An 18,100-nucleotide genomic window follows, 5' to 3' on the forward strand; every position below is an offset into this window, starting at 1 on the left:
CATCACTTTCTGCAGTATTCTTCAAATCTCCCCCTTGCTCACTCTCTCCTCTTCCATCACGAGTGGACACGCCCCCTACTCCTGATTGGCTACAAGTGTTGTGGCGCTCAGTCTGATCCACTTTCAACAGCGTTTCTCAGAAATTGCTTACTGCACCTTTAAGTGCGAACCACTGCAAAAGCATCATGGCGACATTTGAACTCAGAACAAAATCAGATTGAATCATGAATTAGATTGACCAATTCATTAAAAAGAGCCGACTCTAAAGAATGATTCATTCATGAATCAGACATTGCTGCTACTTTCATTAACTCTCCAAAGAGCGCTAGGATTTTTTTTATTGAAAGACTTAAATTACATTTCAGTCTGTTAATCAAATAAAGCTATCAAATGACTTCAAAAGAAATGTATTGAACAAGATGTTTGGACCACTTAGGCTGCTTTTGAATTATTTTCAATGCCTGAAAGCTCCACGTTGTAATTGCATTGAAAAGAGCAATCTCAAAAGAAAGTCATTCAGTTTTGAAGCGACATGAGGGTGTGTAAGCTAATGTAATATAATCTGCAATGCTTTTAATCAAACATCTGAACATTTTAAACATTTCTGTCTGGAACTAAAGTCAAACTGTAAAGTCGTACTATTACACTACCTGTTACGTCAATAAAACAAATGCCAAACATACTTCTTGTCTTGCACATCCACACAAGGAAAAAGTATGACACAGTGCACATTTTTTCCGTGATCATTGTATTGTTCTTAAAATACATAGAATAAAACGTCATGTTTTAACAGGAACAGAAAAACAACATTCGTTTGATCCATTTCTCTATCTGGAGAAAGAAGACCTGCAACTTCCCCACATAGTAAAGTCATAGTATAAATCATCATATTACCAACAGACCTTTTCTTTATAGCAAGCCTGATATTTTTTAATATCAGAGGCAGAGAAAAGAGACATAGACCAGCTATCCAATACATAGGAATTCAAGACAAAACATTTATATGACTTTTCACAGGAATAATCTCTGAAATTGTGATAAATCAACAGTACGTCAGTGAGATAAACTTTGACTACACAAACAACAGTAGTGATTTACAGTCAGCAGCTCCTAAAGTCACAACGAGGCACATTAATGAGCGATATGTTGGTGTAATAAATGATTGTAAATAACTAATATATCATAATGCTGATGAATAAAGAAAACTTGATTCAAGGGCATATTTGTTGATCCAGCCAACTGGACAGCAGTGGACAAATCTCACAGATACAGCGTTCAGGTGAGTAAAGCTGTATATCCATGCATCTGCTGGCTTAATACTAAGGAATTATTCCTCGTTCAACAATGAAACCATTATTATTATCATCATCTTACAGAGATTACAATCATTCTAGCATAGCTCGTCTCCTAATAGCATTCTGGAGCTCATCTGTTAAAAAACAAAACCATAGTGAGTTAGGGATTTGGTGTAAAAAAAAAAAAAAAAAAAAGATGGCTCAAAACAAAAATTTGTTCTTACTCATATCAACCAAAGATGGTTTGGAACGCGTGGAACAACTCTCTTGCAAGCTTGACAAACTGTTGCTTCGGGAAGGTGTTTTACAGTAGCCAGGAGGTACCAAAGGTTTTCTTTCACCATCTACATCAAAGCAGAACACATTACAATGGCGCTGCTTTTCTTTGAGATCATTTGTAGCATTTGTATCATTTGTATCCAGAGATCTGTCCAACATAACACTGGGAAAGTGATCACAGCACTGGGATGGATTAATTTGGATTAAATGCTTTGTATTTGCGCCAAGAGACGTCAAACTTGCCCTGACAAAATGTATAAAGCAGTCTATCATTGCAACATCTCCACCCAGATGATATCTGATGACAAGATATCACTATTTCAGGCCAGGCAACAAGTTCTCAAAAACAATTCATGTTGAACTCACCTGAACTGGTGTGTAGATCTACAGAATTCTGATGTGGCAGATACCGCCCTGCTAAAATGAAAGAACATCATCAGAATGATATCTGGAAGTCTCTCTCTTATGTTCACTTATTTTAACAAAAACAGTAAAATAAGTAATATAGTAAAATATTATTACAATTTAAAATTTCTAAATGTAATTTATTCCTGTGATGGACTGATTTGGTGCACAACATCAATGTTGAAAACACAACTGCTTAATATTTTTGTGGATAATTTATTTTTTTAATTGTTCTTTGATGAATAAAACATCTTACTGAACCGAGACATTTTAACAGTGTATATTGCAGAACAAAAAGGCAACTGTTAAAAAAAAAGGAAATGCTGGAATGGAATGGAAAATTGGAATGGCTATTTGTGTTACCTGGAAGACGTGGTAGGACAGGAGGTTTCCTACATGTGGCCTGATCCACCTCAAACTCTCCAGTATCTGGAAAACAAAAACATACTCAACAGGATCAACAACATGCATTAGAAACACAATTTAAAACAATTCATCCAAGTAAATTAACTGCAAAACACAGAAAGAAGCTTAAAAAAACCCTGCAAGGACTCACCTGAGGCACTGAGGTATTCATTTTCAGGTGTGTTTAGTTCTGAACTGGACCCGACACACCTTGTGACTAAACATACAAATCAAGAGTTATTTATTTTTTCATTACATTTCATGTTTTCTAAAAGTAGAGTTATCAGTTTAAGTTGGACACCCATTAAACCCAATACGATATGTTTTAACAGTTTGTATGTGTGCTTAAAGATGATGCTAAAGATGTATTACCTGGTTTGGGGGGTGGCGTCGGAGGAGTAGGTGAAGGGACATTTCTGAGACAATGTTCAATTATCTCACCATTTTCTTCATTGGGCTTAATAATTGCTGAGGGAGGAAAAAAATAACAATAGGTTGCCAGTTATTTCTCCCAGACTGCTTTCTTTGTGTTGAAATAAAGTGTATGTGTGTATATATGCAATATTATTTGCTGTAAAACTCTAATGCCTGCCTTGCTTTAGTCAATTTCTATCAAGATCAATACAAATAATGCTAGCCTTCATTAAGTCAGAAAAATAGAGAAGGAAAACCACCAGTTTCACAACTACAATGGAATGACAAGTATTATTTCACAATACTGAACGAATTAGTTCTCAACCAATGTGTTTGTTATGCAAAGAGATCATTTTCATAGTTTCAGCTCTGGTATCAGTCTGTTACTGTGTTTTGAAAGCACTTTTTGGATGATTTTGTACATATGCAAAATTTGTACATATACATTTGGTTTATACAAACCAAAAAGAACTTAAAAAGCATCCTTATTTCTTGGGGAAAAATGTTTTGTGCAATGTATTTTTGTATGTTCAAACAGCATTCTGACCAAAATGTGTAGTCCAAAAAATATAGTCAATTTTTTTGGAAACCCATAGTGAACATGATTTCACCAAGTAGAACCTTGTTGATCCTGGAACAACATTCCAGTCAACTAATCAGGTATAAGGTACAGGTTTACAGGGTTTTAGGGTCAGTTTTAGGGGTAGGGATAGGGTTAGGACTGTTTATGGACAGGAATGTTGTTCCTGGATCAACAAATGATGATGATCCAGGAATATGCCTTGGCAAAATGGATTCATGTTGTATATTCTCATTATATAATTTTTGTAAATTTTTAACACAAAAATTTGCAGACTGCAGCTTTAAGTTTGTTTCATGACATGCATGTCATTCATCTTTCATGGTGTTGTAAACATTTTCTAGATTGATGATTCATACCAACAAGTATGTCAGCCTGGCTGACAAACAAGATTTTTCTTAAAAACTTTCCAAAAAACACTACTAATTTAGTCTCTTACTGATATTTTTCTCATAGTGATGCTCCATCAGAAGAGGCACCAAAACCCCACTGCTCTTTTCCACCAGGTAGTTCACGACATCATGCAGGGTGTTACAGCTGACCTGTGTGTTTGTAAACAAGGCGTGTAAACACACTCACATTGTCTGGTATATCAGTTCACATACAACAGTAAATGATTCAAGTGTGGCAATAAGCTATGTCTGATCCTTGGAGAAGCATTTATCACTAAATACACAATAACGCACATAACCAGTAATATGTGAGAACTTGTGTAAGATGCCTTTTTTTCTCCAGATCAAAAACTTAAAATGAAAAAGAAGGAAAACTTCTAGGGTGTGACTAGCGATAAGGTTGCTCAAAACCCAAATGATCTAACATATCTAAAGCTCTGTGGTAACTGCCAAGAAATGTTTAATGTGTAACACATCAGCTGTACTGATCCACTGCGCCCGATTCCCAAAACTGTCCCATAAAACCTTTTCTTATCAGAACTTCCTCTTTGCTTTCAGAGCAATCACAGATTAAGACTGTGTGCCTTTCGCAAGAGTTCAGAGTTCACAGAAAATTACAAGTTTGTAGATGGTTAAATGAATCCTTAGATTTTCTGAGAGTCTTTCGATTAGACTCAAGCTTTTATTGAGCATATTGTGAACCATAATCTATTATTCAATCACATGCTTTTAATCTGAAGTGATTTGAAAATGAAAGAACATAATCTATTACTTACAGGAGTCTCAAGGGCAATAGCGAATCCTCCTTCGGGCCTCCGAGACACACAATAATGTTTGAATACTGATCTGTTGGGTGCAAGAGAAGATTCTTTAGGATATTCATTCTTACCTGATATTCAGTTTTATTAAAACAGAACTTCCCCGAACATTCCAACTATTGTGTAACATGTTTTATTCAGATCAGATCTAAGTGCAAGGTTCAAGTCTATTGAACCAGATTGAGGAGCAATTCAGAAGATAAAGATAATTACAATAAATGAAGATCTCCAGGGCATCCAGCCATCACTGATAATGCATTTGCAAGCTGTCTTCCCAGCAAATAGATTCAACATGGTTCTGTACCGAGTACAGATGAGAGCGTTTTACCCGTTAATATCTTGGCGAGTGGTAAGAGCGAAAGACCCGTCTTGACGCCGCCGCAGCAGTAGGTTTCCCTGATCGGCGTTCCTTTCCAGTAAGATTTCAGCTTCGACGCGATTGACAGGATAATAACACCTGCACAAAGCATCGTTGTATTGTTACATAACAGGCATGATTATTTTATTTCATTGAGTCACTATGCTCACATGCACACCAGAAATTGCGAGAAAAGTCTTTAAAGTCAGCATGAAACCAAAGTTATCTTTTTTCCTATTGAATTAAAGTTTATGATGGAATGTGAATAAGAAAAATGATGTGCACAGGTCAATCATTTATAACAAATACTGCAATATTCCATAAAAAAATAAGAATTGTCAATTTTGATTTTATGGTGACCTTAATACATAAAAGCAGTATTCACATGTACATGTATTTCGTAAACCCTCCTACACGCTGTGCTACCAGTAAGCTGTTTTCTGTTACTTTAGTACCAAAGTATTTTTCATGCATTCTTAAAAAAAACACGTTTACATGACCACATAAGCCACGTTTCTATCTTCTGTTGAACACAAAAGAATATATTTTGAAGGATGTTGGTTACCAGACAGTTGACGGTAGCCATTGACTTCCATAGTATTTTTTCCCCCGTCACTGTTGGATTACCAACATTCTTCAAAATATCGTATTTTGTGCTCAACGGAAGAAAGAAACTCATACAGGATTGGAACAACTTGAGGGTGAGTAAGTGATGGCAATTTTTTTATTTTTGTGTGAACTATCCCTTTAAGCCAAGGTCACACTAGTCTTTAATCATGCACAATTTCTCTGAACATTGCAACAGAATTGATACGACTTCAAATCCACAGTGTAAAAATATGACGTCATATCACACATATGTGTATGAATTGAAGTCAATGGAACAAAAAGTGCAGTGTGCCAACCTTTTTAATTCCTTAAATGGCATAAAGAAAAAGGAAGATGCTGTTTCAAAATGGATTTTCGATTGCATGTAAATGTGGTTACCTACAGAACAATACATTATTAGAAGTGAAGTGTGTAATTTCAGTGCCACAGTCGAAAATAATGAGTGTTTTCCCACTTGTTTCCCCAAACACTCTTCTCTCCTGCCACTAGTCAGCCAAAAAGATAGTGCCACCCCAGACTAACACCATTGGTTGAGCTAATGTTGTTGTGTTGGTCAACCAATGGCGTAAGTTTGGGCAGACTATCTGTTTGTTGACTCTGCTAGCACAGGAGAAAGTACGCACAATTACGCACATCACCTTTAATCTTTAACATTACATTAACGCAAATCAAGTGAGTGGTTTTAACTTACATAGGCATTTCTGGCACAACAATAACATAATTGTCAGAATCCTGAGATGGCGGTGGAACTGAAAGAAGCCGCTGCCTCTTTTTCTCTTTTTCAATTATTTCCTTCATCATGTGAATCTGGCCAGGCAGCAGGTTCAGAGAAGTTGGCACAGATAGCTGAAGGACAGAAACAGTGAGAATTATTTATCTGACTGTGTATGAGTATATTTCATTTAGCTCCCTAAGTCGTGAATCAGTAAATCGTGTACACGATTCACTACACATTGGGACACTGATGGCTCCATTTTCTGTGACATGGCAACATCTCCATTGTACAATGTCTCTACTGGCATTTATGAACAACTGCAGCACAGATATCTTTCTGACATTATAAGAAGATGAATACAATCGGTCGCAGGAGATCCACACTCCAATCCAGAAGGGGGCGTGCGCGGTAATGCAAGAGACGACCGCTCGGAATGTTTGCATGTAATCTCTCAACCAGTGTTTCAGCTGCGGAAAGACATCAATAAAGCAGCTTGAGAATAATATCTCATGTAGCATTACTTTTACCTCAGGCATTTAGTGTCGACAGCATTTTAGTTCACTAGAGAAATGTATTTTGTATATGCACAAAAGCTTGTATTAGCCTATTCGTTATATTTACTTAACCTGTTAGTAATGTCTTGGTTATTTAATGTATGATTAAATAAATTTGTCATGAAAACAAGTTATGACAGTAACTGTGTAAAGTATTATATTTATAAATTAATTATAAATGTAAGCTAGATTATGTTCATTACCTGTCTAGCTATGTATGTTTATGCTGAAACATAATAATGTTTTGTTTTTTAAAACAAATTTCACGTGTAGTGGGCTACCATGATTATGATTTACGCTTCAGAATTTCCGTTAAATATTAAGATAGAACCACTGAACTCACATGTTCTGATTTAAATATGTTTTTAGTACCTTTATGGATCTTGAGAGAGGAAGTACCATTGCTGTCCATGCAGGCCCCGCTGAGCCATCAGATTTAATCAAAAATATCATAATTCGTGTTCCGAAGATGAACTAAGGTCTTACGGGTGTAAAACGACATGAGGATGAGTAATAAATTACGTTATTTTCATTTTTGGGTGAACTAACCCTTTAAGGGAACATAGTGAGCATCAATGCACCCTGGTTTTCATGGTACATTTTGGGACTTTCTAGGGAGCGACCATAAAATATATCAATTGTATTCAAAATCTTAAAACTTTCTGTTCCATGATGTTCTATGAGATTTTTAGACACTATTGTATACTAAAAGATTCATTTTTTTTTTCAAAAGCACAACCGACCTTGGAAATTGAGAGCAAGAAGCCTTTCCACAGTTCTCGGGCCTCAAGGCTGGGTGCCTGAGAAAACAGAAAAAGGAGGAAAATGCATGATATTGGATGTGTATTACCAGAATTAAATAACTCAAGGTTAAACAGCTATAAGGGTACTGCAGTAAAATCAAAGGCAGATTAGTTTTGCAGAGTTCAGTGCAGTGTGCCAACCCTTTTAATCTCTTAAATAGCATATGCAAAAGGAAAATGTCCCTACAATCATCTTGATGTCTTCATTTTTCATGTGTAGAGTGAATCCAGCGGCATTCAGGTTTCGGTCACGACAGCAGTCATCGGACAACGTGATAAGATCAGTGAGCTCCAGCTTCTCTACATACTGCATTCAGAAGCACAAGCAAACAGTCGATGCATAAATAATCCATTCTCAGACAAACATATATACAAACACACAACCTACAGGACTGCAAGCTTGCATTTAAATGCATTTATGCCAATATACGTATTTTAGAAAATGCACACACACACATTGAAATTATTTTCTACTAGTTATATGTTAAAAAGTAAACTTAAAAGGCAGCTTGTAAAAACACTTACAACACTGTCTTTAGTGTTATTGAAGAAAAAGAGTGAATTTCCACATAAACTGGTCCAGAGTTTACGACCCATCTGTGAAAAGAAAAGGAAATATTAACTGAAGATAAATATAGTTTCTGAATAAAAAAAATTACTGAACAACCATAATTGAACAACCATGATTTCTTATTAATTTTACACCATATCATTTACAGTATTTCATTTACAGGTTTAAATAAGATTTTGAATCCCAGATCTTCAATGTGGTCTCAAATTGTGTGTACATATGCTTTCACAAATGGAATATGTTTGGAGTTGTTGACAAATTATTACTTGAGTTTATTCATAAAATACATACTCATGGAAAGACTGAATCAGTTTGTAAGAATGAAAGGAATGAAGAAAACTATGGGACATTCTTTTTTCGGAAAGAACACTTCAGAAACAAGACATGACCCAGAGCCGCAAATATATTTGATTTGATTTTAATTTTAACTATCCATCTTCAGTTATAATCCTAAACTGTCAAGAATGTGTCGTCAAAGCGCATGTCATTATAAAAAATATTTAGGTCACTGCTGACCTATAATAAATCATAAATTAATAAGAAACTTTTTTACCAATGGGATGAGCTTTATCAACAGGATGTAAGCAAAGACCTCATTTGTAAACAAGAAAATCTACTTTACTTAAAACATCTACAATGCAAATCCTTTATCGGTAGTGTTTGATCTGCACGCAAGTATGCCACCAGACCAGTTTTTGTTTTGTTGACATTTCCACATTTGTTGGAAAATAGTTTGTATGTTGCAACAGACACTTGTGTGACGCTCTTATGATGACCATAGAATACTTCTCCTGCTTTCTTCAGGATCACTGGTCACATATTTATATTAGGTGTCTTTGCTATTATTGATAGAATATGCTGTGTCTGTACATAAATACTGTTCTGCGAAGCTACGCTTAAAAATAAAGGTTCTTTATTGCATCGATGGTTCCATGAAGAACCTTTAACATTCATGGAACCTTTCCATTGGACAAAAGGTTCTTTATAGTGGAAAAAGGTTCTTTACATTATATGTTCTTTACACTGGTTCTTTAAAGAACCATTAAGTAAAAAATTCTTTGGGGAACCAAAAATGGTTCTTCTATGGCATCACTTCAAAAACCCTCTTTTGGAACCTTTATTTTTATTACAAAAAGCACATTTGTTAGGGACTCAAATAAACAGTGTATGAATATGACAATTCCTGTTTAAATGAATAAAATAAAAATGTAAAAAAAAAAAGTAAATATGTTACTATTTACACGGGAGTGCAAATTAAGATGCATATTTCGGTAACACCTGATAATAAGGTTTCATTTGTTAACATTAGTTATTTAACATGAAATTAGAACGAACAATAATTCTACAGCATTTATTAATCTTAATGTTAGTTTAGTTAGTGTTAGTTTTGAAAAAAAATGTATTGCTCACTGTTAGTTCATGTTAGTTACTGCATTAACTAATGTTAACAAATGAAACCTTATTGTAAAGTGTTAACCATATTTCTAAGTACAACAGAAAAATACAGATAGGTATAATTAACAAATGTATAGCTTTTATAAATACATATTGTAATCAATTTAAATAAATTTGTCATTAAAGACATCAAATATCAAGACTAGTCATGAAAGAATTCAAATAGGCCTAACTGCTATTTAGAGAGGGATGATCCTTCTACAGAAATATTTAAACACACACACACACACACACACACACATACATATATATATATATATATATATATATACACACACACATAATATATAAAACACAACGTGTGCGCATGTAGCTATAGGCCTATTACACACGTACCTTGTCTCTGATGGATTTCTTTTCCAGAAAGCCTTCGTGATAACATGTTGGCAGCTGAGATCGCACTCGTATATGGCGATTTGCTGTTGCCATAAGTACAGAAATTACTCTCCCGCCAAATGCAAACTTTTCATAAAACAATTCAAGTGTTTGAAAGAAGACCCTTTACTGTCCACCTGCACGTTTACGGAGTTATTTGACGCTCAAATACATGATACAGTTAACGTGCTAAAGCTTTACAAAACGTTGGTGACGAACAGAAACGCTGTGGACTGAAAGTAACAAATGACTATTTGAAGAGTTATAGGTGCTGTCATCCTTATCTCCCACCCCCTTACCTGTACACGGGTGAGTCAGGTGCTCTCGAGGGTTGCCGGAAGGCATGAAAGTCCCGCCCATTGAAACGTAGCTGCAGATAAAAAACCCCGTAGGCACGTAAACGAAATCATACGAGGAAATACCCGTGACAAAATAGCACCTATTTCCAAAACCCTTCCGGTAAATGGACTCTTTGAAATCAAAAATCACATTTGCACTTACATTTGTCACTAAGCAGAGTTCTTCTAAGATAAATCAGCAATCTGGGCTTATCCCAAACTTTTCCCATATCCTTTGTTACATGGAAGAATGAAACATTCATGACATTTCAAATGCTAAACAAAAAAGATTTCCTTATAGGCTATAGCTAAAGTTTCCAAAAAGGCATTATGCAAAAGTAGGTCACGTCACTATATTGTAATGTATGCATAATATGTACCATTAAGTTGCTCTGAAAAACCTGATTCATATCAGTAAGAGGTCATGATTATAGTATTTACACTACCGCTCAAAAGTTTGGGATCGGTAAGATTTTTAATGTTTTTAAAGTAAGTTTCGTCTGCTCACCAAGGGTGCATTTACTTAATTAAAAATACAGTAAAAACAGTAATATTGTGAAATATTATTACAATTTAAAATGACTGTTTTCTATTTGAAAATATTTTAAAATGTAATTTATTCTTGTGTTGGCAAAGCTGAATTTTCAGCATCATTACTGCAGTCTTCAGTGTCACATGATCCTTCAGAAATCATTCTAATAGGCCCATGTCAATTTGCTGCTCAAGAAACATTTATTGTTTACAATTGTACAAAATATTTGTGTACAATATTTTTTTTTTCAGGGATCTTTGATGAATAGAAAGTTCAAAACAACAGTGTTTATTTGAAATCTAATCTTTTGTAACATTATAAATGTCTTTACTGCCACTTTTGATTGATTTAATGCATCCTTGCTGAATACAAGTATTAATTTCTTTTCAAAAAAATAAAAATAAAAATTCTTACTGACCCCAAACTTTTGAACGGTACTGTAAAATATTACAAAACTTTGTATTTTAGATAAATGCTGTTCTTTTGAACTTTCTATTCATCAAGGAATCCTGAAAAAAAAAGTACACAACAGTTTTCAACATTGAAAATAATCATAAATGTTTCTTGAGCAGCAAATCAGCATATTAGAATGATTTCTGAAGGATCATGTGACACTGAAGACTGGGGTAATGATGCTGAAAATTCAGCTTTGCCAACACGAGAATAAATTACTTTGTAAAATATATTCAAATAGAAAACAGTTATTTTAAATTGTAATAATTTTCCACAATATTACTGTTTTTACTGTATTTTTAATTAAATAAATTAAGCCTTGGTGAGCAGACGAAACTTCTTTTAAAAACATTAAAAATCTTACCGATCCCAAACTTTTGAGCGGTAGTGTATTTAAATTAATCTTACCACTGTGCAATGTCTGCTTAGTGTATCAGAGGTTAGATTTAAAAAATGTGTTATAATTTTCAAGCTTACGTGCACTGGAATAATACAGCGTTCTTTGGCGACATCTAACGGTGAGAACATGTAACGGTGACACTACGGTCCATTCATTACCGTAAATCCTATATTATACACGCATATTGCCCAAAACAAACCATCTGTCCACTCCTGGGTCCCAGTCGACTGCTCATTTGACCGTAGTCCAGGGCCATTAGAAACTGTATCTAAACTGATATAAACACAAAAATGGTAAACAATCGCAGCCAATTTGCTTGTAATATTTCCGCGAATATGTCTTCCGTTGTGAAAGCAATGCAAAACACATCCATCCCCCCGTGCTGGAGGGTCTACAACCACAAACACCGCTAATTTATAAAGGGGAGTAAATGACAAGGACGGGTAGGAAGGAGAAAGGGGAGGGGAATTGACATTAAAGCAACACTACACAAGGAAACCACACTGCAGACACACACACGCCTTCATTTTATGTTTTTGAATAACAGCCTGGTGGCGAGTGTCCGCACAGAAGTGTTATATTAACACCGCTAAACTGAAGTGGCGGAAAGAAAGAAAGACATCACATCAGTCTGTGGAGCAGTTTCAGGTCAAAGCGTTTTCCGACGATTATCACGAAATGGGTGAGATTAAAAAAATAGTGATTTTTTAATAAACGGGGGAAATTAATAATTAGTAGGCCGCGGGGTTGCGGAAAGGAGAGAGAACAAAACACGCGAAGGACGAAACGTTTCTCGACAGATTATCAGCGGTTTTGTTTTAATTTCTGGGAAAAAAAGCTTATCAGATGGAGAAGGCAGCGGACAGTCGCTGATTCCCTGATGTGAGCTTCGATGTGTTGACTATTTTTGTCCCACAATAAAAGCCATATTTTCCCACACGAGAGTTCAGAGTCCCAAGTAAAGACTTTGTTCTAAGGACATTCTAATTTTACAATGCACAAGTTTGTGAGATTATGTTTGAAAACTTGATCTAAGGACATTAAACTGTAATTTTGTAAATAAAATGTAACAAAATTACATTTTTTCATGAGAAGTTTCTTTTAATTCCTTGTATAAAAGATTAGATTTCTGTTCTCTTTGCCAGGGTTTAGATATGATTCCACCCCATTAATATATATAAGCTTAATAAAGACGTTTGATGTATTCTTGCCTGTATTAATTCATTAATTCTGTCTGTTGTTGTCTTCAGGCTCAGAGCCACCCTCCTCTCCTCAGGTGGTGGAAGAAGGAGCAGATGAAGAGGATGAGGAGTTGAGTGGGGCTGAAGATGCTGACCTGAGGGCTTCCTCTGGGAGGGGGTCCCTCCTGACCAGGAGAGGCATCACACTAAGAGTCCTCCTAAAAGATGGCCTTGTGGAGCCTGGAGATGGTGTTCTGTCCATACACTACCTGGTACTGTCCCGAAATGTCATCATTAGGGCTTTTCTTTTATCGTTAAAGAAATAGTTCACCAATAAATGAAAACTAGCTTTTGTTCACCCTTCTAGAACTATCAAAAGGAATCAAAACTGGGGTCCATGGAAAAGTGTAAAACAATAAGTATTTTTATTCCATATCATGAAACTTAATGGTGACTGTCATGAGGGTGAATAAATAATGACAGAATTTTCATTTTTGGGTGAACTATCCCTTTAATACTTCTCTGGTCATGTGCAAGTACACTCTGTTTGTCTCTCCTTAGGGTAAAAAGTTTGTTGGAGATCTTTTGAATGATGGGAAGATCCGTTGGGTGGAGACCGGCCAGATCTTTAACTCTCCAAGCGCCTGGGCAACACACTGTAAACGCCTGGTGAACCCGGCCAAGAAGTCTGGCTGTGGCTGGGCCTCGGTGCGGTATCGTGGACAGAAACTGGTCCAGTACAAAACCACCTGGCTGCACAAATACCAACCCAGTGCCGACATGGTGAGCAATGGAGGAAAAATGACGAAGAATTACTGTGCAACCAGCAGTTTGTGCATGATTTGATTTGTTTACCTCAGAGCTTGATAAGTGAAGGAGAAGATGATGAGATGGGAGATGATGATGAAGAGGAAGGGAAAACAGCCATGCCAGTAGAGGACAAGAATAAAAAATCCAAACCTGAGCTGCACGGTATGATGTTATTTATATAAACACTACATAAAAAAAAAAATTCACTCTGCACAATCATCTTGATTCCTAATCAAAACATGGCACCTGAGAGGTGATGACTTGATCTTTTTATAGTTTCTAAATAAGTTATTTCATGTTTCCCCCCAGACATTAGCCTGATGCAGAAGAGGGACAGAGAGAGAATTCCAGTTAGGTATTGCACTCTTGGCACCAGAGATGCTACAAGGTAATTATTATTCTATGACATATATTTGAACCACATATTATGTCCTGAGATTTATTTATTTATTATTGTAAAACAGTGTAATATGGCAATTTTGACCTTAATTTACCTGCCTGAGGCCCTCAAGCTTGCAGTTTTTTTTTTTTTGTTCTTAGTTTTGAGGCAGACAAACACTGATGAAAAAAATCAGTACTTTTACCTTGTAAATAAAATAATTATTTTTTTCAATAAATGTTTTTTTTAGAACTTTCTATTCATAAGAGCATCCTAGTTTCCACAAAAATATTAAGCAGCACAACAGTTTTCAACATTGATAATAATAAGAAAATGTGTTTTTGGGCACCAAATCAGTATATTAGAATGATTTCTGATGAATCATGTGACACTGAAGACTGGAGTAATGATGCTGAAAATTCAGCTTTGCTATCACAGGAATAAATGACATTTCAAAAATATATTAAAACAGATAACATTTAGTTTAAATTGTAATAATATTTCACAATATTAAATGATAAAATAAATGCAGCCTTGGTGAGCACAAGACACTTTCTTCATAAACATTAAAAACACCTACTGACCCCAAACCTTTGAACAGTAGTGTACCTCAATGTTCTCGTGTTTGTCTTTCACAGGGATCCACACACTCTCGTAGAGCTGTCCGCCTTTTCTGCGATCAACCGCTTCCAGCCTTTTAATGTAGCCGTTTCCAGCAATGTTCTGCTGCTGATGGTATGAAGAAGTGCTCATGTATTTTTGATTTTACAATCAAGTGCAAAGTCAATATTGATGATATGAAAATTAGTTTCAACAGTTGAAGCCAATATATACCATTTACCCACCTCTATTCATAGGATTTCCACTGTCACCTGACCACAAGTGAGGTGGTGGGATATTTAGGGGGCCGATGGGACACTAACACACAATGTAAGCGTAAACATTTTTGTAACTACTTTACAAACGAATAGCAAATTGGAAATTAGAAACACTCCAAATGTACATTTCATGTTCATCAGTGCTTACGGTCTTGCGGGCGTTTCCATGCCGTACACGCTTGGCTGATAAAGACGCTGCCCCAGCTGTCGAAGAAGAGGTTAGTCTGCAAAACTATTTTGTTGGCTGTAAAAACATAGCAATGCACCATAGTCTCCAGCAATTTACCTTTTAACTATGTCGCAGATATGTCAAAATCTCTTCATGCGTGGGCTGTCATTGGTGGGATGGTATCACAGTCACCCCCGAGGCCCCGCCCTTCCATCTCTACAGGACATCGATTCGCAGATGGATCACCAGCTCCGCCTACAAGGCAGCAGTAACGGTTTCCAGCCCTGTCTGGGGATTATCTGTGGTGCGTGATGGATTTCACAGACAATCACTGTGCAACACTAACCGTCTTATTAAATGATCAGTGACAAGTCTATTCTTTCCTTTGTCTCACCACTTATAGGACCCTATTATCATGGCAACCAAGGTGTGGCCTCCACCATCACGCCATTCTGGGTAGTTCCCCCTCCTGAGGTAAACATTTGCTAATAATTTTTCTCGATCTATTCCATACTAGTTGTTTAATCGGTTACACTTTATTTTAAGGTGTCCATGTTACAGTGTAATTATACATTTAAGTACTGAGTAATACAAATTAAGTACATGTACTTACTAAAAATTAAGATTATGGTGTGGTTTAGGGTTACTTGCATGTAATCATTCACAATCTATAGTAATTACTACATGTAACAACGACAAAAAATTAAGTGTTATTGCTTACTCTTATTGTTCCCTTCCACTTAGCAACGGCCCAATGATTACGGCATCCCAGTGGCAGTAGAGGTCACATACGTGCAAGACAACTTCCTCACTACAGACGTGCTCAATGAGATGGTATGATAACAGCTAGCATGTTATATTTATGCAACAACATCCATCTTGGGAAAACAGTTCAGTGTGCCTCAGAAGTAGTCTTTTTGAAGCGATTCACGCACTGGTTGTCCTTTCCTGGAGTTTTAGATAACACCTCACTCTAGATTAGATTAAACCAATGTCTAAATTACACCCTGTAGAATTAATTAGCATGATGTAAAGAGTCTTTTGAAAAGCTAAGATCTATTCGTTTCATATTTTTAGATGCTGTTGGTGGAATTTTATCGGTCTGCTCCTGACCTGGTGCAGTTCAGTCAGATGTGGAGTCCTAATACCTCAATACTCGATAAAATCAAGGTCTGCCATTATTTCTCTTCCTCCTACATATGCAAACAAACAAAACAAAATCAATTTCATGATTTATAATTACAACATTAAGATTATTTTGTGTAATTCCAATGCCACTAGTGTCAGGATTGCAAATACTGAACACTCACTCCGTCTTCCATTACTCAAAATACAGATGCAAACTCACATTATTGGTTGGGCCAATGTTGCTATGTCAGACTGGTCAGAATGCCCAAACACCTATGCTATAAAGGGTTAGTTCACCCCAAAATGAAATTTCTGTCATTTATTACTCATGTCGTTCCAAACCCGTAAAACCTTCGTTCATCTTCAGAGCACAGATTAAGATATTTTTGAACCACACATAGGTCGTTGCACCTTTCAAGGTCCAGAAAGGTAGTAAAGACATCGTTAAAATAGTCCATGTGACTAGTGGTTCAAGCTTTATGTTATGAAGCGACAAGAATACTTTTCGTGCGCAAAAACAAAACAAAATGTAATGACTTTGTTCAACAATTTCTTCTCTTCCCTGTCAGTCTCCTATGCTGTTTACTTTGTAAACACAGTGCAGCACTTCCGGGTTCTACGTCAGAACGCCAGCTCAGTTTTGGCGGGCACTCTTCACATAAGCACCATGACGCATGTGTGTGATGCTGATGCAGGAGCTGGCTAATAATGTTTACAACATCAACAGCATAGGAGACTGACAGGGAAGAGAAGAAATTGAATAAAAATCCAAAATATCTTAAATTGTGTTCCGAATATGAATGAAGGTCTTACGGGTTTGGAACGACATGAGGGTGAGTAATTAATGACAGAAATTTTATTTTTTGGTAAACTAACCTTTTAAAAGCACCGAAATCAGACTGGTATGATTTCAGTCCGACTAAAGTTTTTACATGACATTTTAAAAATAAATTGCTTTAGACTGACAGAAATAAAAGTTTTAAAGACTTAACAGCGTACATTTTTAAGAGAAATCAACCTATGAATGTCTTAAAGTTGTCTGTGCATATTATGCTAGAACGGAAAGCAATTTTAACATCCAAAAAAACTGCCTTTAAAACATTATAATTTACATAATTAAGTTAGTGCCATTAACAATAATCTCACAGCAAAGCATAATTATATGTCGGACTAGAAATATTTAAAGAAACGCTTGTTTCTCTCATTCTCAGGCTTCTCTGAGTGGCCATGCACCCAAAGACCAGGCGTACGCACAGATCCTGGAGCATGTGTACAACCAGCTGCGCAACACTCAGTGACCAGAGCAGTTTATGTCTGTGCATTTGTGTTAAGCTGTAGAACTGTTGACCTGGGACCTCCCGCCCTGTGCATTACCGTCTGTGCACTGTTATACTGTATATGAAATGCCTTCATGGAGGATATATCATATATGCTTCCGTCCAAACTGTTGCCTTTAGGACTGTTAGGTCTGTATCACTGGCTGTGGTTTATGCGATTCTGCCATATCTGTGCTGTGAAACTTGTCTTCCTGTGTGGTAGGAACGTCTGGTGGGTAGTTAGCAAAGAGAAGACGGGTAATTAAGTTCTTTCTCTCTCTTTTGACTAGTATTTATATGTTTGTGTGGTTAGATTTGTGCCATGTTGACTACGCAATATGGGAACAATGCCTTTTACCTGCTGAATACCTTAAAATATACACTGGAACAAATTAAATGTGCCGATTCCGTTTCCTTCTGACTTAACCTCGTAGCATCATGTTTTTCTTACCGTATAATTAAAGAAACAGTTCATCATACAAGTGAAA

The 18,100-nt window shown here is 36.2% G+C and overlaps 2 protein-coding genes across 4 annotated transcripts; one reads left to right on the forward strand and one right to left on the reverse strand.

The window, feature by feature from the left end:
* Positions 1–729: 729 nt before the first annotated feature.
* On the reverse strand, positions 730–10,854 carry stap2b (signal transducing adaptor family member 2b). 3 transcript variants are annotated; one of them, XM_048208791.1, is made up of 16 exons: positions 10,530–10,851; positions 10,328–10,398; positions 9,990–10,072; positions 8,153–8,224; positions 7,815–7,934; positions 7,568–7,624; positions 6,247–6,401; positions 4,917–5,045; positions 4,547–4,616; positions 3,818–3,920; positions 2,757–2,852; positions 2,536–2,601; positions 2,343–2,408; positions 1,941–1,991; positions 1,520–1,639; positions 730–1,429 (listed from the first exon to the last, which is right to left on the reverse strand). In XM_048208791.1, exons 2-16 carry the CDS (start codon positions 10,386–10,388, stop codon positions 1,386–1,388), a joined length of 1,293 nt encoding a protein of 430 aa, XP_048064748.1. In that variant the 5' UTR covers positions 10,389–10,398; positions 10,530–10,851; the 3' UTR covers positions 730–1,385. The 3 variants fall into 3 exon arrangements, with proteins under 3 accessions (XP_048064748.1, XP_048064750.1, XP_048064751.1); XM_048208793.1 differs by having other exon boundaries at positions 1,941–1,988; positions 10,328–10,854; XM_048208794.1 differs by lacking the exons at positions 10,328–10,398; positions 10,530–10,851 and having other exon boundaries at positions 9,990–10,318.
* Positions 10,855–12,209: 1,355 nt separating this feature from the next.
* Positions 12,210–18,100, forward strand: mpnd (MPN domain containing). The gene is made up of 13 exons (XM_048208789.1): positions 12,210–12,433; positions 13,002–13,204; positions 13,494–13,715; positions 13,793–13,904; positions 14,052–14,130; positions 14,760–14,856; positions 14,979–15,051; positions 15,141–15,217; positions 15,304–15,472; positions 15,572–15,642; positions 15,913–16,002; positions 16,246–16,338; positions 17,508–18,100. Exons 1-13 carry the CDS (start codon positions 12,430–12,432, stop codon positions 17,592–17,594), a joined length of 1,377 nt encoding a protein of 458 aa, XP_048064746.1. The 5' UTR covers positions 12,210–12,429; the 3' UTR covers positions 17,595–18,100.

This window comes from Megalobrama amblycephala, linkage group LG12, assembly GCF_018812025.1.
Source record: "Megalobrama amblycephala isolate DHTTF-2021 linkage group LG12, ASM1881202v1, whole genome shotgun sequence".
NCBI lineage: Eukaryota > Metazoa > Chordata > Actinopteri > Cypriniformes > Xenocyprididae > Megalobrama > Megalobrama amblycephala.